At 42.8% G+C, this 19,931-nt stretch overlaps 2 protein-coding genes across 3 annotated transcripts; one reads left to right on the top strand and one right to left on the bottom strand.

Moving 5' to 3' along the window:
• Window positions 1-1,869: 1,869 nt before the first annotated feature.
• naa10 (N-alpha-acetyltransferase 10, NatA catalytic subuni) lies at window positions 1,870-5,419 on the bottom strand. Of its 2 annotated transcripts, none has more exons than XM_061257419.1 (8): window positions 5,259-5,419; window positions 4,260-4,358; window positions 4,109-4,167; window positions 3,940-3,985; window positions 3,396-3,511; window positions 2,878-2,922; window positions 2,523-2,607; window positions 1,870-2,393 (listed from the first exon to the last, which is right to left on the bottom strand). In XM_061257419.1, the coding sequence occupies exons 1-8, from the start codon at window positions 5,277-5,279 to the stop codon at window positions 2,190-2,192; spliced, it is 675 nt and encodes a 224-aa protein (XP_061113403.1). In that variant the 5' UTR covers window positions 5,280-5,419; the 3' UTR covers window positions 1,870-2,189. The 2 variants fall into 2 exon arrangements, with proteins under 2 accessions (XP_061113403.1, XP_061113404.1); XM_061257420.1 differs by having other exon boundaries at window positions 2,219-2,388.
• A 1,882-nt stretch (window positions 5,420-7,301) lies between these two features.
• On the top strand, window positions 7,302-19,181 carry zgc:158263 (ceramide kinase family protein). The gene is made up of 13 exons (XM_061257939.1): window positions 7,302-7,913; window positions 9,013-9,108; window positions 9,360-9,497; window positions 9,797-9,925; window positions 14,028-14,091; window positions 14,638-14,783; window positions 15,118-15,192; window positions 15,354-15,506; window positions 15,604-15,709; window positions 16,353-16,465; window positions 16,902-17,098; window positions 17,623-17,954; window positions 18,853-19,181. Exons 1-13 carry the CDS (start codon window positions 7,793-7,795, stop codon window positions 18,965-18,967), a joined length of 1,785 nt encoding a protein of 594 aa, XP_061113923.1. The 5' UTR covers window positions 7,302-7,792; the 3' UTR covers window positions 18,968-19,181.
• Window positions 19,182-19,931: the final 750 nt, after the last annotated feature.

Below are 19,931 nucleotides of genomic sequence, written 5' to 3'. Positions count from 1 at the left end.
GGATAGTTAAGTTTGGTCACTTTTGCTTTGTTGTTTGTTTATTTGTTCGTTTAAAAAAAATAAAAATAATTTTAGGCCCTGGTCCTTATCTTATCTTTCAGCGCACTTATCCCTGGTTTTGGGTATGCACTTTGTTGTACGTCGCTCTGGATAAGAGCGTCTGCCAAATGCCATTAATGTAATGTAAATTAATTGAGAAATTGATGTTGGTCTGATCATAAAAAGTTAATTAAAAGTAAAGCTGGAGAGCTCTTACCAAATATTTGCCTGCAACTTCAAAAGTGCTTTGGCAAAGAAGCCCCATGGCAAACATTTATATTTACTTTTGAAAGGTTTTGGTTATGGTGGTTCAGTGGATAGCACTGTTATCTCACAGCAAGTTGGTTTGAATTCCGGCTGGAGCCATCCTGTGTGGAGTATGCATGTTTCACCTGTGTCCACATGGGATTCTGCTGGGTACTCTGGTATCCATCACAGTCCAAAGGCATGTAGGTTAAGCTAAATTGGAGAGTCTAAATTGGCCATAGGTATGAGTGTGTGAGTGAATGGTGTGTCCCCTGTGATGGATTAGCAACATGACCAGGGTGAATTCCTGCCTCGCCCTATGCATGCTGGGAGAGGCTCCAGCTGCCCATAGCCCTGACCAGGAATAAGCCGGTTGGATAATGGATGGATGGATTTGAAATGTTTGCTTGTGATGACTGTACAAAATATATAATGTAATGTTTTAATGCAGCATTTAAATTGCATTCTGACTAAAACAGATGGTCCTTCCTCAAGTCCTGAACATTTCAATACATGAAAAAGACAAGTGATCACAGGAGCTTCCAAGAGTAAAATACACCCCACCAAGCACTTTATTAGGAACATTTTTACATTACACATATTTATTCATGTGATCATCTAATCAGCCAATTGCAGGGTAGCAGTGCAATGCATACAATCATGTAGATACGGGTCAGGAGCTTCAGTTAACGTTCACATCAACCATCAGAATGGGGAAAAAATGTGATCAAGTGACTTTGACCGTGGAATGATTGTTGGTGGCATTGTTGGTGAGTGGTTTGACTATCTCAGAAACTGCTGATCTCCTGGGATTTTCACACACACTAGTCTCTAGAGTTTGGAAAGAAAGGTGCAAAAATAATAATAATACAGTGAGCAGTGACAGAAATGCCTTGTTAATGAGAGACATCAGGGGATTATGGCCAGACTGGTCAAAGCTGACAGTAATGCAAATAACCACATATTACATTGGTATGCAGAAGAGCATCTCTGAACATAACACATCATAACTCTTAAGTGGATAGGCTACAGCAGTTAAAATAAGTAAATACCTAATAAAGTGCCCAGTGAGTGTGTATCACAACAAAAATGATTGTCGGTCTTTCTGAACAGCTCCAACACATCCAAGCTTGTCAGATATAAGGTGGGGTTTCAGAACAGGAAAAACTGATCAATACCAAAATACAATTAAAATTGAGATCACTGGCAACGGATGGATGTTTTGCAAAGCAAAGACATGGCAGAATCTGTGCCAGATTCAAAAGTCAGTTGTGCCTTTTAGATCAGAGATAAGGTTTGGATAAGGACAGGGGAAATCTCATCCTAGATTTGCACACTAGATTCTTCATGAGTTCTGAAGAGGATCTCATATTAAGTAAATTGTGGTTCATTGTCTCATCCATGATTTACACAAAATGCACTCATGCACACTTACCACACACAAATAATGCTGCATGTGGTGCTTACCGATGTTAAATACAACAAACAGGCAATTCATGAACAGCCAACCCATCACTACTTTCAACCATTAAATCACAAAAGTGTTTGCCTGGGCCTATAGCCAAACAGAAGCAGACACAGAAATTCTTAATATTGATTTATTTCATGGTCAAATGTCCTTGTAGATCAGTGTGTATGACAAATTCAAAATAAGATACAAGTCCAAATAAATTTTATTCATATGGGACAGGCTTATAAAGTGTGTGAGGGGGTCGTGACTTTTGCAAAAGAATATGACCTGTCGTCACTCTCTCCATCCCGTTGCCTTGTCTGAAGAGAAATATGTTACATGCCTCACACTGGGGAGGGGGGTGGAGTGAGGGATCAGGAACAGAAGAGGAGAAGGAATATTGAGATGACAGTAGTTGGAGTTGGAGGCGGATTCACGGATCAATAGGAGAATATTAGGAATCAGAGGAGGAGTCTTTGATGTCTGTGCTCTCTGTGGCTTCACTCACTTCACTCATCTCTTTACTCTCCCCCCCACTGTCCCTCTCTCCCTCCCTTTCCTGCTCTTGTTCCTCCAGCTTCCCCGAATGCCCGGGGGCAGAGAGGCCCTGCGCTGGGAGCGAGTCAGGACCCCATACCCGCACACCTGGCCTCCTTAACTGTCAGAGAAGAAAGAAAATAAAACCAAAAAACATCCCATTAAAATGAGCAAGTAAAGCTTGCCGACATCAATCACCAAGGGCGAAGGTTGCCATGGAAACCAATGCCTTGGGAAGGGGGGTACTTGCCTCATCAGCCATGTGGGCAAGGTCTCTCTTCATGGCATAGGCATCCTCCCCATCAGCGTAGTACTTGGGCTCAACTTCACTAATCCTGCAGAGGAAGAGGGGCATTTGTTTAGAGGCAGAGATCAACATTCACTCATACTGATGAAGGGAGAATGTGCAGCAGGGAAGAGTTCACACAATCAACAATTAAGAGTCAGTAATTCCACACAATGACATTCTTATCATTAAATTATAACATTTGCACTCATTATAATTCAAAAGTATTTAAACTCACACTGGAATACGAATACATTCACTCACTAAATTAAAAATACAAAAGTCTTGCTGATTGGAATTCTGAAATGGTTATACTCACTGAAATTTTAGGGTGTTCGAGTAAAGGTGCAGTGCAGCTCGGTTACTATGTAAGGGAAAGAGAAAACCGCAAAACTGATGAACATGCACATGAATTACAACATACGGCACAATACTTCACAACAAAATTCAGGACACTGTTAATCTACTGTTTAACTGTTACTATGGAGGACTAAACTGAAAACTAAAATGAAATTAGATAAATATGTAATTGTATAACAGATGATATCATTTTATGAATATACACACACACAGTAAGTCTTGGGACAACTAAATTTTTCTTCTTGTTGTTTTGGCTCTAAACTCCACAATTTTAGATTTGCAATTAAACAATGCCAGACCAGACATCACATTAAAATTCCTATGTCTTTGGATTTAATTTGACATGTTAGGTACAGGTACTTGCAAATCAACGTTTATATCTGAAATAGCTGTGCAAGTTGGGCCCCAACACAAACAAAAACACAAATACAGGCACAGTGTCAAGATGGCAAGGGGCCCACAGGCTTCACACAGTACCTTTTGCGGACGTGCAGAGACACGTATTTGGCATTGAAATTTTCGATCATGGCTCGGCTGGCCTGGTCCATGAGTTTCTGGGCCAAACCCAGACGCCTGTGAGACCTTTTCACCGCCTAAATGCAACAGAACAATAGCCCAGTTAAAACTACAGAGGTACTGCACACCATGCACGTCACACTCCGCCACATGTGTTGAGTGATGAACTGTATTGTGGTGTTAGAGTGATATACTCTGTAAGACACACTCAGTAATGACTGTAGACACACACTATGTGAGGGCTGTGTGCAAACTGTTGATTCAAATTAGTTGTAGAGCTTTAACAAACATTACTGCATAAAAGTAAGAAGAATACATATTACCCAGCGGAACTATATAATTTTTTGGGGGGGAAAGAACCACCACATTTCCCAACATACTTAAAATGATTCCCAGTAATAAGTGTCACACTAATCTCTACAAAGTCTGACAAGACACATTCAAGTGAAAAAGCATTTTCTCTACAATGCCAGCAGAGGGAGGGAGGGAGAGAAGTGGTTCTCACCAGAGATGTAATGTGTCCGTGGGGGACATCATCTGGGTCTTCTTCCCTGCCATGAGATTTAGAAGGGAAGGGTAATTCAACACAAGTTATATAACCAAAAGATAAGTAGTCTCACAGACAAGAGAAGAGACAAATCATAGCTACATAGAATAATGTGATGCACACTTACATTTTAGCCAAAACATATCCCACTATTTTTCCGTTCTCGTCTTCCGCTATGTAGGAGAGCTGAAATTGAAAAAGGAGGAGACTTGAAAACTAACGGCAGCTGTCAGCACACAAATGCCAAACAAATCGAATGCAACTAGCTAGCCACTGACCTGGGGCCAGGACAGGCCATGGTAGAAGTAGTACTTCATCTGGTAATTCTCCGGAAGACACAGCAGATTGCAGTGCTGCATGTTCATCAAATCTTCAGGCTGAAAGAGAGCGAATATTTCACTGGTGGTTGGCACACAAACAGCTAAAAATTGCTCCATGTACAGGTATTGGGTCTGCATTATACTCATTGTGGCACCGGCCCGCTAAGTGAGAGAAAGACCGCTATACTTTACTGGCAGCAGTCAGTGCCCAAAACACAACTAGCCAGGCAACATTGGTGTGCATCGCCACTGTGGGTATGGCGAAGTAAAAAAAAGAAAGAAAGAAAGAAATAAGCTAGCTGCTAGCTAGCTAGCAACGTTAGATGCAAAATAAAACGAAAGTTGGCCATCTATCATGATTATTGCATCCACTGACTATAAGCTAACAATATACCTCCATAGTTATTGCTTAACAAATGGTAGGCAGTTACACCTTGCTAGAAGATTGCGTGTAACTGTGGTAAGTTACGGTACCTCTAGCACGTTGTCTAAAAATAACAGCAAGTGAACTGTATGTTAATTAGCTGAACTGTATGGTGTGTAACGTAACTCGAAGAGATTTCTTACAATAGCTAGCTAGATGGTGGCTTGGCTAGCTAATTTGCAAAATAATATTTATAATTTATAAATAAAAGACATGCACAATCCCAACTACCAACAGCCCCCCCCCCCTTAATTTAATGTAACGATAGCACATTACAAAAGGTTCAGCAGCTCCAGCTGTTGGTTTCTAGTTAGCTAAGCACCAAGCTAGACTACTTGTACTGTCAATAGAGCGTAACTTGGACTAACGAGCAAGGTACATGTTGGTTAGAATTATTATCACTAGCATTACACTTTCAATAAGATAATATACACGGCCAGCTAGTTCTTCCATGAACAAAATGCTCTCCATGCCAATGCTCATTTTTTGCGAACGCCTGATAACCGGCTTTCTTTGCCACACGGCTCACTTACCCTGGCGTTGCGAATATTCATTTTGTCTCTGTCTACTAGTTCCCACGGTCTTAGTAGAGGTACACAATCAACAAATTTATCCAAACAGTTTGCCAACACAAAGTATAATAAAAATGTTGCTCTTGACTCGTGTGCTAAACCGGAAATCGTAAAAAACAGGAACCCCGCCTCTCAGTTATTTTGTCCAATGCTACAACGAAAAACTAAAACAAAATGGCCACTCAGAGACTAGTCCACGCCTCAATATCCAATAGAATACGACATTATATTTTGATGAATGTGAAAGATACCCAGTTATAGGTAAGCAGAGGCGGAGACGCACAACCTAATTCCAATTCAGAGGTATTAAATATCGGCTTGGAATTACACCGCAGTGTATAAACTACGACGAAAAATAAATGTTATTTCATATGAAAAACACACAACCTGTCTGGCTTACACTTCCTTAATCAACAGAAGTGGATTGGCAGAGTGAAATACATAGTTCAGCTAGATCAGATCAGCAAAGTAATACATTCTACAAATCTGCCATATTTAATATAGTGTACATTGTCAATTGGCTCAGTCAATGTTATTGATATTGTGGGGGTCAAAATTTTTTTTTAAAGAACAGCTTTGAAATGATAATTTCTGGTGAATTCTAAGGGGAAATGTAATATTTATATTTGTTGCTCTATTATATGGAATCATTTTTCTCATGATCATGGATTTTTATGACTTGTTCTGTAATGAGCACATGACTGAAACGGTGCTACTGTAGTAGAAGCATGTCTGCATGTATGGAATGAGAGCCAAGTCTGATTCAGTCCTGTAAATAGCAGTGATCAGAGTAGGATAGTTGCTTTTGAACCAAAGATGTGTGTGCAATCCTCAGTAGTGCAAGGGGACCACACCAATGAACACCTTTTCACACTAAATGGCAAAAACAGACACACACAAATTATTTAGGAAACAAAGTTACTTTGAAGTGAAAATGACTGATTTATTACATAGAATTTAATATGCAACCATTTCTGTTCTTCAGAGATGCTTTCACAAATGTACATTTTATTTACGTATTTTTGGTTGAGAAATAATTTATTTTAACATTACATTCAAAGCATATGAGAGTGTGACATCTGCATAAAGTAAAGGTTATTATACTTTATATACTATTAATAGTTGGCTTTGTGTTATTTATTTAGCCTAATAATTACTTATGTCTTCATCCTTTGTGATTGAAGCTTCAAATAAATTATGATAATGGATGTTTTTAGATTTGTTTGTGTGCTCTATTATGGCGTGAAACATCCATACAGGCCTTTGCCATTGAGGTGCAGGTTTAAAGAACATAAGAAACAAAAGTGCTGTAACCTCCTCTCATTGTTGTTTTGAGGTGTTACTGCGAAAATATGAATGTATCATCGTGAGAATTTTAATTTCAGGTCCAGATTAATATAGCCAATGCCGACTATGACAAACAGGTGGCACAATATACTTGGGTTTAACAGAAGATTACTTTGGAAAAGGTTACTTTGAAATTACACTTTTTACAGGAATTGCAGGCCACCATTTGCTTACCCCTGCCCCCACCCCCATGAAAGTGGGCTAGAACCCGGGATGTAAAATATAATTCAACGCTCACAAAACTGCCCTGGGCTAGCTGAAAATCCACAATAAAACTCCAATGGTATCAAAAGTTCCCTCCAAAATAGTCATGCTAGTGTGACCGAACCCACAGACAATCGGCGGTTCCGGAAAATCATCTTGGATTCCGCACGTGTATTTTTTTCCACCCAGACCCTGGCAGTGCGCCCCTTTGTTTTTCCACAATGACGCCCTTTTCTTTGTAATGCTCCTGGTACCATCTCCAACAGCGCAAAGGAAAACTGAATTAACCAATCATAACCCGTTTACACGACTGGGCACCACCTCCGCACGCAAGCGACACAGGGAAAAACAATAGACCGTAGAAAAAAACTGAAATAATCAGAGCACAAAGTAGGACATGTGAATGTCTCTTGTCCAATCAGACCCCGCATTCTCGTCCAGGACATGCAAATACAAGGCAGGTGAGCAAAAGTAGGAAACAAGTGTATTTTTAGATCAGCGGAAACAGGTGTTTTAACAGGTGAGTGAAAGGTACAGTGAGGTAGGCAAAGAAAACTAGAGCACGAGCAGAATAGCTCCTTGTCTATTCGGTCTATGTTAGATATAGATACGATCTTATCAATAGAATATCACACAGGCTAGAGTGTAAACTCAGTCAATCAACTTGACAATTTATGTTTTATGTCACTGAATTATTTTATTTGCGTTGTGTTCAGTGAAACGCGACAAAGGATTTTAAGACGTATAGTAGCCTACGTAGCATAATCTTTATTGTTCTTATTTTTTTCATTTCTTGACAATGTCTTGAAATTGTTTCCTGAGGATAGCGGTATAGATTACTGAACATAATGCTTGCTGATCCATATCCCACAAAGATTGGGAGAGGGAGCTAGCGAACGTCAAATCTGGAGACAATTTTATTCTTTTTGTGAGACGGTTCGGAAATGGACCCTCTGTGGACGGAGTCAGTCCTGCTGGTTGGAAATAAACGGTACCGAGTGATTCTAAATGGACTTCATTTCAGTTGGACCCAGCTTGACAAGCAAAACCGGGATAAAAAAACGGGTGAGACAAGACAGCTTATATATATGTATTTAAATATGGTGTAGCTTTATATGTCTCTTTATATTTTCAATCCGCATTTATCAATGTTTTCACTTTTTGTTTTTATTCCCATCCATATTTGTACGCCCGTTTGTTTCACAATTGCACACATTTCCTCTCTAAAATTCATAGCAAGCCTATATATTTTTTGGGCTTTCCGTTACCCCTCTCAGCGTAAGTTCGACAATCCATTCTTTAATTTCTTACTTTAAAAAAAGAAAGAAAACAATTTCACACGTGCTCAATATTGTCATCATAGTTCAACAGCCTGTAGCCTACATGTTATTTTAAAAGATCACCACACCAAAGTGTTTTGTGCCTATGCGACAATGGCCTTATGGATCACTTCAATGAAGGGTCATTCACCTTTTCACACTAAATGCCTCCAGTAAAAACTGAGAGACTAGAACATTATGCAGTCACTACTAAATTAAGGACTCCTTCACTTTACTGCATGTTACCATTTGTTTCACAATGCAGACATACAGATGTACTAGTGTGAATGTGTATGTGCGCCATTGACTCAACAGAATAACTGACCCAACCTGTCTGACAGAGAGAGAAAACTATGTAAATGTATGGAACTCAATTTGTGACATTTTTCAACTGAAAAATAAATGTGTGGTCACAGTAGTGACAGCCCTGGTGAAGTTTGAAATGAGTGAAAAACCTTGAATAAACATAGCTTTTCATGGGGTTGGGCTGTTTAGATGATCCACCAAGCCAACAACATTTCTGTCATACCTTTGCAGGAGGGGAACCTGTGCTAGAACCTGTTGTACTCAACCGACATGTCACACAGCCCAGACATGACTGACGTACATTTAAAAACACAAAGACATAAAAGGCACACCTAGTGTGTTACTGCACAGGCAAACACACACACCAACCCAATGCTCCTCCATCCACATGTATCTAGAACCAGCTTGCTTTAGCTAGTTATCATAACATTATTTAAAGGCTGATAAAGGCGCTTTCATAGTTATTCCTGCATTTTTGCCCAGTGTGTAATTTTGGTGCCAGTGTTGAAGTGAACTGAGAAAGGCTTTTGTGTGTTTAGTTTCAGTTCCTGTATCAGAGTTGATTGGAGTGGAGGAGGGGAGAGTCGAGATCCTGCCACAAAAGAAAGTGGAGGAGTCAGAGCAACATTTCACTGGTGAGCCACAGCCAGCATCTCAGCCTGAGTGAAAGCCAGCATGTCGCTCTGAGTCACAGCCAGCATGTCGCTGAGTCACAGCCAGCATGTCGCTCTGAGTCACAGCCAGCATGTCGCTCTGAGTCAAAGCCAGCATGTTGCTCTGAGTCAAAGCCAGCATGTCGCTCTGAGTCACAGCCAGCATTTCCCTCTCAGTCTTACAGCGTCAGTTGCCCCCTACTACTGGTTAATCTCTCTTCCTCTGTGCTCAGTGTTCTCTGTGAAGCGTGGTCCCCGCGGGGCCGGTTCTGCGGGGCTGTGGGCAGTGGGCCGGACCCTGTTCAGCTGCAGCAGCCGAGACCTGAGGGACCACTGGGTCACACAGCTGAGGGCTGCGCTCAGGGACAGGAGTGAGTAAGCCCGCTCACGGTCACATGGTTCCCCGCATGCGGTCATGTCATTTCCCACGCAAGGTCACACCCAGAGATGTTTATTATACAAACATATTTGAACAGTAAATGCATGTAGAAGCAGAGTAGGGTGTGGGACTCTGCCCTGTGTGATATCTCTGGTTTGCTGGGTGTCATAATCCACCAGCTCCTGATGTGTTACCCCTTCTACTTTCTCATCACTGCTCATAATGGTCTCTCCCTTTTCATCTCCTCTTTCATTCCCCTCTCACTCTCTGCTCTCTTTTATTCTGTCTCAGGTGCATCGCGGCCTCAGCGGCTGCTGGTGTTCATTAACCCGTTTGGAGGGAAGAAGAGGGGAGTGCAGATCTATCGCACCCTGGTTTCCCCCCTTCTGGAGCTGGCTGGGATCAGTGCTCATGTTGTGGGTGAGAAATATATTGAAGCGTGGTCGGGAAAATCTTGAGACTCAAGTTGTTGCGCCTAGTTTCGTGCCCCCTTTCAACTCACATTTTGGTTTATAGCATCTTATGCCTTGCCCCTGTGCTACCAATACCCGCACATCAGCAGCACTGCTGTTTAAGTGTGTGCACTCACCATTGATCCAGTGACTATATTACACCCTACAGTCCACACAGTGCTACAGGAGAGTCAGTGACTACTTTACACCCTACAGTCCACACAGTGCTACAGGAGAACCAGAACTATTTTACACCCAACTGGATGCACAGTTTGCACTGCGTGTCCTGTCTATCCCTCACCAACTGTAACTGGTAGCCTGCGGATACCTAGGTGAGTTGCTAGGGAGCCATCATGCTGTGGTTACCTGAGGAGCCCTGACCCACTTAATCCCACCCTGCACACCAGAACAAAGCCAACTGTTCCCCCTCTGCCACATTATGCAGCTCGCAGTCACGTAACAAGGCAGCCCAGCAACACACTAATAACATTAGTTGGATATGAGCTGTGCCTTGACAGACTGAGCCATCCCTCATATATACCGTGAGCTCTATAATGAGACAAATTCATGTTTTTCTATTCTTCTATATTCCTGAATTTTACATTTCTAACCAAACATTGCATGTGTGGTTAAAGTGCAGATTCTGAGCTTTTATTAAAATATATTTTTAAACATTTAGGTTTCAACATGTAGAAATGACAACACTATTAACACTCTATTCTGATGGGATGCTAGGTGGTGGTTATTTTTGCATAATTGTTCAACGTTTGGCAGGTAGTCCCGGTCAAACCCAATCACCGTTCTAAATTCATATGCTGCCTGCAGTTTGACAAGGAGAGACCAAAAGCCAGCAGTGCGATAAATGTGGTTTTATTTATTAACTATGACTTCGTCATGCCAATAAAGCTATTTGCGTTTAAAAATTGTGAAATAGCATCTGATGTAACTGTGAATGGTTTTGTGAAGTACAGTTACAACGAGATAGCTAATTGCCATAAGTTCTCTAATGTTTTGGTAAGTAAGATTGCTAACGTTACTAGCTACTATGTGACGTGCTGAAATGATTGTTTGTAAACAGATAACTCTCAAGTAGCTCTAGTCTTTTCCTTTAGTGGTTAGCTATCATCAGCACAAAATGGAAGCTGGTTATGTTGGCTTAATTTTGTGATATAGTTGAAGATTTCGGCGTTGGAAAAACTTTTCCGTGGAAATTGCGCAAAGGCAGTTATAGCACCGGTATAGCTAAAAAATGTAAGATGGACCGGGAATTACGAATATGAAGTACCGAAAAAGAAACCAATTAAATCCTCGTGTAAAACCTTGAATTTAATCAAGATAAAAATAATTGGCCAAAAATATTGACAACTTCTGCTTATACATTTTTCTTTTGTAAAAGACCATGGTATAAACCGAATAATCCACTCCGAGGTGGTTTTAACGTGCTCCGCCACAAGGTTATTTGCCACATTGTGCGTTAAAACTGTGTAATGACCACCTCGTCGTGTATTATTCCTTACTTAGTACCTACCATTTCAGGGCACCATAATGTTTGAGACAAATGCCTTCATAGGGGTTTCTGGTTAGTCGGGTGTGTTCAGTTAACGATTGATCCTGTTCTTACTTGGCCTCTGGGCGTCTGTCAAAATGACAGAGTCATGCTAATGAAAGCAAAGGATGCCATTATGAGGCTGAAAAAAAAACTGAGTCATCGGCCAAACCTTAGGTTTACCAAAATCTACATTTTGGAACATTAGTAAGATGAAGGAGAGCACTGGTGAGCTCAGTAATCACAAAGCGCCAGGTAGGCTAGGGAAAACCTCTACAGTTGATCAAATAATTTTCACCATAATGACAAAAAATCCCCCAGACACCTGTCTGAGAGACCAGAAACACTCTGAAGGAGGCAGGAGGCGTGGATGTGTCAGTGACGCAAGTACTCTCAGCAGAAGACTTTATGAACAGAACTACAGAGGCTGCAAAAACAAGACTGTCAGGTTGCAGTTGGCTGAGAAGTATCTGCAGTGGTGCTAGAAAGTTAGTGAATTTAGAATTGAGAATGTTCTGTATATCGGCATTCATTTGATCTAAAATGTGATCACATCTTTATCTAAGTCCTAAAACCTGATAACGCAGGGCCACTTAACTCACATCTGATTGTCATCCCATTCATTGAAACCTCTGACTCCAATTACCTCTTTAAATGAACTGATAATCCTAGGGGTTCACATACTTTTTTCAACAAAGCATTTAATGTTGGATAATTTTGCTCAATAAATAAATTATAAAATAATAATGTTTTTGTGTCTTTTGATAAACTGGGTTCACTTCATCAAGTTTTAGGACTTTAGGATGTGATCACATTTTAGATCAAATGTATGCAGATATACATAAAATTCTAAAGGGTTCACGAACTTTCTAGCACCACTGTAAATCAGCCTGGCAATTTATGAAAAAAGCTCGTGGACCGATGAGACTAAAAGTCACTTGTCTCAGAGTGATGGCAAGAGCTCTGCTATAAAGGGCAGATGAATCGCATGCAAAAAAAAAGCATCATACTGCTTAAAAAGACTCTGCGAAGTAATTTACTTGGAACGTAACCTATGAAGTCTTTTACTCGCAAATCAAAGTATTCGTATGAATAAAACCGTACATTCGTAAGCAATAACTTGTAAACCTTATTGATTAACCTCGTGGTACATTTGGAACACTATGGAAATGTGTATTTGTTCGTGATTATGCACTGTACGCTGCATGTGTGTATGAAATGAGTCGACAAATAAAGTCTGTTCGAGAGCGAAATGCTGGGTTCGCATCGTTTTGCAATGTGCACTATTAATTGCTGGAGGTAAATGATTCCCTCACGACTAAGTCGGAGGCACTCATAAAGATAGCCTTAAAAGGTATTGGCCGCGTTTCCCGAACGCGTTAAGAACGTTCTTAAGCTAAGAAAGTTCTTAAGGACCTTCTTAAGAAGCAAACGCGTTTCCCGAAACACCTTCTTAGCCTAAGATGATCTTTGATCTTGATCTTTGAAGGCTTTGTAAGAAGGGTCCGGAGCGTTCTTAAGGGCCTTCTTATCTCTTAAGAACGTTCTTTATCGGGAAACCCGGCCATTGTCGTTCTGAAAAAACACGTTCCCTTCTAAATGCTCTTCGTACTTCGTACGTAAGATGGCTCGTTCATCAGCAAGAATCTCGCTTACAAAAGCTGAGCTAATTTCTGCTTGCATTTCTGCATGTTATCCTTCTAACTTAACCTTAAACATGGGGTTTTGCAGGTTTGTACACTGATATCTGATAAAACCTTCATGAAACCGAACGTCCTGACTTTATCCCAAAACATCAGCAATCTAACCGGGCTAATCGAGTTAGTGACGTACATGAAATAGGGCCTGGCAAAGCATCACCATAGAATATATTGAGCAACTAGTGACGTCTATAGGTCACAGACTTCACATAGTTATTGCATGGAAAACATATGCCAGTACTAAACATTTAACATTTACATTTTAGTAATTTAGCAGACACTTTTAATCAAAAGTGATTTACAAGTGCATAAGTTCTTCAGCAAGTTAAAAGCATCAAATCCATAAATAGAAATACATTAACATTACATTAATGGCATCTGGCAAACACTCTTATCCAGAGCAACGTACAGTTGATTAGAGTGAGCAGGAGACAATCCTCCCCTGGAGCAATGTGGGGTTAAGGGCCTTGCGCAAGGGCCCAATGGCTTATTGTGGCTACACCGGGGGAATCGAACCACCGACCTTGCGTGTCCCAGTCATGTGCCTTAACCACTACGCTACAGGCCACTGTAATACTCATATGAAGAGCAGTTCAAACCAAAAAAAACACAACCAAAATAAACATGACCACTTTAATTTACATCACATTAATAATAATAATATGAATATTATGGTGCTCTATTGTCTATTGTATAAAAAGTGAAGCTTCGACATGCACTGAACCTGTCATAATTGAAATGACACGTTGTGTAGCTTCTCTCAGGATTGACTTGGGGATCAGCAAGAAACTCAGTGAGAAAATGTCTTTTCTCCCTCTGCACAGTGACAGAGCGAGCCAACCAGGCCAGAGATCACATCCTGAAGAAGGAGTTGACAGGGTTTGATGGGTAAGTAGGAAGGACACCCGCACACACACGTGCACACAGACATGGATGCACACACACAGAGCTAGGAAGGGTCTGTAACAAGATTAGGAAGTGGTAGCAGTGGCTGATTTCCCTACATCACACTGCCATTTGCATTGTCCAGGCAGGTTCTACCTCTGACCTCTGCTCTATTACACCAGGTCTTTTTTCAGTTTAATTCTGAACTAAAATAACCCATCTCTCATACTGTTTATTTTGTCCTTATTTGGTGTGTCCAGTCGTAGTTTTATGCCCCTTCCATCATTGCAACTTGTGTTGTTAGTTTGACAGCACAGACTCTCACACACATCCTCTCAAACCTCCTAAAGGCAGGAAGTCATCATTAATAAGTCATTAGTCATTATTAACTGAATACACAATAATAATCTCTCTCTCTCTCTCTCTCTCTCTCTCTCTCTCTCTCTCTCTCTCTCTCTCTCTCTCTCTCTCTCTCTCTCTCTCTCTCTCTCTCTCTCTCTCTCTCTCTCTCTCTCTCTCTCTCTCTCTCTCCTCCTGAATGTCCCTCAGGGTGGTGTGTGTTGGCGGGGATGGAATGTTCAGCGAGCTTCTTCACGGTGTGATTGGACGGACACAGCAGGAGGCGGGCCTATCGGAACATGACCCCACCGAGACCCTGCAGCCCTGTAACCTCCACATCGGCATCATTCCAGCAGGTGAGCCACCAGCACGAGCTTTACTCTGGATTAGACTGTCTGCTAACTGTTAATTATGTCAATTGTCATATGCATGATCATTGTGGTAATTATCAGTGGCATAATCGTTGAGATCGTCTTTTAATCATCTGCTTTTGTTTTAAATGCATGTTTCAGGGTAGTGTCAAGTGATTTCAGCAAAAATGGTCATTTGTGTTGGTTGGTGGTTCAAGCCCCAGTGCAGCTCTTGAGCAAGGCCCTTAACCCCACTTGGCTCCTGCTTTGTCTAACCAACTGTAAGGCGCTTTGGATAAAAGCAGCAGCAAAATAACTTATGTGTGTGTGTGTGCTGCAGGCTCAACAAACTGTGTGTGTTTTGCAACTGTGGGTGTGAGCGATCCTGTTACGTCCACTCTCCATATCATTATCGGTAAGTGATCTCATCGAAGAAGCATGTCCTGTGGCATTAATGCAGTTATCCCAGCAATGCATCATTTACACTTGTCTGCATACAGTAGACTCTGCTGGGGATGTCCTAATGTTTGATCACAATCAAATAAATTAACAAACTCTGTCCTGCCCCTTTTTCAGGAGACTCCCAGCCATTGGATGTGTGTTCTGTCCATCATCTCAACACGCTAGTTCGCTACTCCGTCTCCCTCGTGGGTTATGGTTTCTATGGTGACGTGTTGGCGGAGAGCGAGAGACATCGTTGGATGGGGCCTCTCAGATATGATTACTCAGGTTTGTGAGTTGGCTAGATGAGGATCCCAAAGTACCTTTAAGTAAGTAAACAACAAGAAGTACCAATCTCCACCACCCCTTTCCTCTCTCTCTCTAGGCTGTATGGTGTATCTCAGTAACAGGAGTTATTCTGGGGTGATTCAGTTCCTGCCAGCAGACCCCAAGTTCTCCAGCCCTCGGGACAACACACGCTGCCTCTCTGGGTGAATAGTGACAAATCAACACTACAATTACAGGAACTCAATGTACTGGGTATATTCAAGGGTCCCAGTTGGGGTGGAAAAATCAGCATGTGCACTGGTTTTATGACCTGACAATCTCTCGCCACAAAACACCATGAAATGTGCGTGCGTGCACACACACACACACACACCCACAGTAACATTCATGCATGGGTGTGCGCACATATATACATATACAGACACAAGCTTTTAGACAGAAATTAAAGAGAGGCATGTGTAACAGGCGATGCACTTGACGCGTGTTGGCTATTCATGCGTGTATGTGTATGTGTCACAGTGGCAGTGTCTCTTAGAGGTTAATTGTGCCTTAAGTCATAAGGCCGGTTACATGCTCAGAGTGCAGGTAGGGCACTGCCCTTGTCCCATTGAACACAGAGCTCTTAACCTGAACATCCAGCCGCAGAAATGGATGATATGCAAGAGATTATGTAGTTAACTCTGCTCGGCAAACAATTCAGCCAACATTAGTATGTACACAGTAATGTGGATTCTGTGACTGTGATTTAGAGCAAGAAGATGAACAGCTGATGGACTCAAAGCAGCAGTTTCAAGGTGTGTTTTTGTGAAATTCTGTCCTGACCCTAAACATCTGGGTCCATTCCAGGTGTCGGGTGTGTTCTGAGAGTACAGAGAGACTCTTCCCCCAATCAGATGCCAGTTCTAATGCCAGCTTCTACTCCACCTCTCAGTACAGCCAGGACAGCAGCCAATCAGATGGTGAGACACTGGCAGGGCTGCCATGGGTCTGAAAAGTGCTTGGATTTGAGTGCATTGTTGTGAAAGTGTCTGGATTTGTGCTTGGCAGTCCTTTGTTTTCTGTACTCTAATACGTTTTGTAAAAATCACTTTTTGCATCTGCATACCTCCAAGTAAGAAAACCCAAACAGTATTCTGTTTTCCAAAGCATGTGTCTTCACTGATAAACGAGTGAGGTTGTGATTTTAAATCTACTAATAATTAATTTGCAAATAAGGATCTTGACAGCTTGACAGTCTGATTAAATATGAAGCCCAAACAACATATGAATATAACAACATAACACAAAACCAGCTGTTCAGCTCATCCAAGTCCATCATTTGTCTCCAGACGAGAGCGTATGCAGCTGGACTTTAACTCCTTTAACATGCTGTACCCTCTCTGCCGGCCCACGCAGGTGACTGGGTGAGCGTAGAGGGCAGGTTTCGGTGCGTCTCCCTCACCTGCATGTCCAGCTCCTGCCCCCGCAGCCCGCTGGGGCTCTCCCCCGCTGCCCACCTGGCAGACGGGACGGGCGACCTCATCCTGGTGCGGGACACCAGCGCCATGGGGTTCCTCAAGTACCTGCACCGGCACACCAACACGCAGGACCAGGTGAGACGCACCGATCGCTGCTCTCTCTGCAAACAGGAAGCGGGTGTGCTGTAACTGAACATACATGAAGCCCTCTTGTCAGCAGCTATGAGGTTGTGTGTTTAAGACGTACAAAGCTGCTCATTGCTGCTGACAGGAGGGCTTTTATTTAGACTTTTCTCTCCCCAATTTGGAATGGCACTTGCATCTCAAGTCATCAGTGGGGTGGGGGAGGGTCAGGACAGCAGTGCTCTGTGACCTGCCATTAATCCAGGGTTCCATTTCAGACAATCCTCTGAACCAAAGGTAATGTTTGTGAACGTGACAAATAACAAGGAGGTTGCTGATTTTAATCCCGGATTGTGGCACTGCCGTTGTGCCCTACAGTAGTGTTTTAATAATGTGAATATTGTGAATTCCCAATACAACCACAGCCCAATATAATACAAACACCCTACATACAGTAAGTGCATGACTGAGTAGTGTCTGAGTATCTGAATATTGCCGTTTATCGCTTCATCCCGACGCGCTCCATTTTTGTGCAGTTTGACCTGCCCTTTGTGGAGGTCCACCGTGTGCGGGCGGTGCGCTTCTCTGTCCCCCCCGGAGAGGAAGAGAGCGATGAAGAGGAGGACGGCGGGAAAGGGACAGAGGGAGGAGGGGACAGGGCCGAGCAGGAGAGCGAGAGAGACAGGCCGGAGCGCAAGAGCATCTCCCAGCAGCACCTCGCAGAGAGAGGACTGGAGCGAGGGATGGGAGACGACAGGAAGAAGAAGGAGAGGGGCCTATTTTTCGGGCCGTGCTGCAGCAGGGCTCCCTCGGTGTCTGTGTGGAACTGCGATGGAGAGATCCTTCCGCACACAGAGATCCTGTGCAGGTGAACAGCGCCCCCTCTGTCTCTCCTCTTCCATCTCTCACTCTCTCTGGCCACGGGTCCGTCTCAATGCCTGTTCAAATCTCCTTGAATATGCACACCAGAAGCAGCCTTTGAACTGTAAACCTAGTTAAAAGGTTGAAACTGGCAGAAACCCTCTTAAAACATGAATTGAAATGGTTTTATTCATTTGTAGGCTATACCTATTATTGCTCCTGTAACATGAACAAGTGTCGCCTCCCCTGACAGTCTGCCATCAATGCAGTTTAATATAGCTTTGAGTATCCATTTTAATCTCATAATTCTAATGCCTAATTTGTGTTAATCTTAACTCTTTCACATTAAATTTGATCTGCCCAAGAACAAACGTGTCTGTCCCAACCCTGCAGTCTGTTTGGAATGGTGCGTGTTGGCACCAGTCTTTCAGGAGCCTGCCTAGTTTTCACTCTGCAGTCCACCTGTCCAGCTGTGCAGGTTTTGCAGTTAAAGGACCACAAGACTTGGGCTGCATTCCAATATTAAAAAAATACCAGTCATCTGATAAAATTAGACTGCAGTTTCCTGATTGACCAGAGGCGGGGCTGCTGAGCTAAGAGGCAGAGGAACCTAATCCCTCCCTCCCTCCCTGGGCGATACTGTAGCCAGCTCTGGTCCTGAAAGCAGTCCACACTGGTAGGCTCAGGACACTGGGGATAGTATACAGTGAAGTCAGGATAAGATTTGAGAACCATTAGATTAAATTTAACATTGGACATGACTCATAACTCAACACTTCAAACACACGATTGTGGAAAAGCAGCTCAACTGTCCGCCTCCTCCGTGGCTGTGCCTTTTCCATTCGTGTGTTAGTGACATCAGCAATACCCTGTTGTCGTAACTAACCCCGCCCATGTCTTCCCAGGGTGCACGGCCAGCTGGTACGTCTGTTTGCCAGGGGCATCGAGGACGGGGCACGAACCCGCAGCTGCAGAGGAGGGGGCAGGAAGTGCAAGGGGAGGTGTGTTCTGCACACCTGACGGACACTGCGTTCTGCACATCTGAGGGACACTGCGTTCTGCACACCTGAGGGACACTGCATTCTGCACACCTGACGGACACATGCCACCTGTTTTTAAACGGCTGGCCTAATGGACACCTCGTTGGGTAGAGGTGAAGCAACAGAATTAGGTCAAAGTGTTACATTTTAAAATGATGTCTTTTAAATGCTTTCAATAAAAATTCTTAACTCTAGTGCGGTTTAGCCATGTTTTAGTCGGATAAACTCTTCTTACAAGATAATTTCAGCAAATTTGACTTTTATTAGAACTACATTCAGCTTTTCACATCTATCACTCATCTTAAAACAGTGTTTACAAAGGCGCTGCATTGACAGGAAATGGTCAGAGGGCACGTATTATTTCCTGAGAGAATGTTCGACAGTAGACACACAAGCACACACAGCAGACATGCCAGACACCACACCCTGAGCGGCAGAGGCAGAGCTTTATTGAAAAAGAAGATGTTTTCAGCTACTAAAAGACCGTAGCTCCATCTCCTGACAATGTCATGATTACAGTTCAACAGAAACAAAAACAATCCCGTAAAACCAAAAAGGAGAAATCTCTTCAATACAAATCTAAAATCCCAAAACCTGGAAAAGGCGGAATGATAAAAACGATGCAGGGTACAGAGTGCAGTCACTTTGGCCAAGGCTATATGGATGTGTGTATTAAGCACTGGACTGAGCCCTCGCTCCTCCTCACCAGGCCAGCCCGTGGGGAGAGTGTCCCAGGAGCGCAGACATTCCCACGGCTACACAGAGTACCTGCGAGCGAGAGCACCAGACAGGGGGGACAGTGTGTCAGGTGGGCACACGGCTTCTCTCCAGGGGCTGCGATTAATGCACACCAGCCGTGGGCTGGCTCTCTGATTGGAGGGTTTCCTTTCAGTAAATCATTTGTTTTCTCATTGGATTTGTGCAGGACAGTGAATCGATTTGAA

The sequence above is a fragment of the Conger conger genome, chromosome 10, assembly GCF_963514075.1.
Source record: "Conger conger chromosome 10, fConCon1.1, whole genome shotgun sequence".
Lineage (NCBI taxonomy): Eukaryota > Metazoa > Chordata > Actinopteri > Anguilliformes > Congridae > Conger > Conger conger.
Note: the sequence above shows the minus strand (reverse complement) of the source record. Positions and strands in the feature narration are given on the sequence as shown.

Coding starts and splice junctions, on each gene's coding strand:
- naa10 (XM_061257419.1), bottom strand. CDS start 5,279: ATGAATATTCGCAACGCCAGG. Junction 4,359..5,258: donor TGAATATTCGCAACGCCAGG/GTAAGTGAGCCG, acceptor GCTCTCTTTCAG/CCTGAAGATTTGATGAACAT. Junction 2,394..2,522: donor TTGCCCACATGGCTGATGAG/GCAAGTACCCCC, acceptor CTTCTCTGACAG/TTAAGGAGGCCAGGTGTGCG.
- zgc:158263 (XM_061257939.1), top strand. CDS start 7,793: ATGGACCCTCTGTGGACGGAGTCAGTCCTGCTGGTTGGAAATAAACGG. Junction 9,498..9,796: donor GGCTGCGCTCAGGGACAGGA/GTGAGTAAGCCC, acceptor ATTCTGTCTCAG/GTGCATCGCGGCCTCAGCGG. Junction 14,092..14,637: donor GAGTTGACAGGGTTTGATGG/GTAAGTAGGAAG, acceptor AATGTCCCTCAG/GGTGGTGTGTGTTGGCGGGG.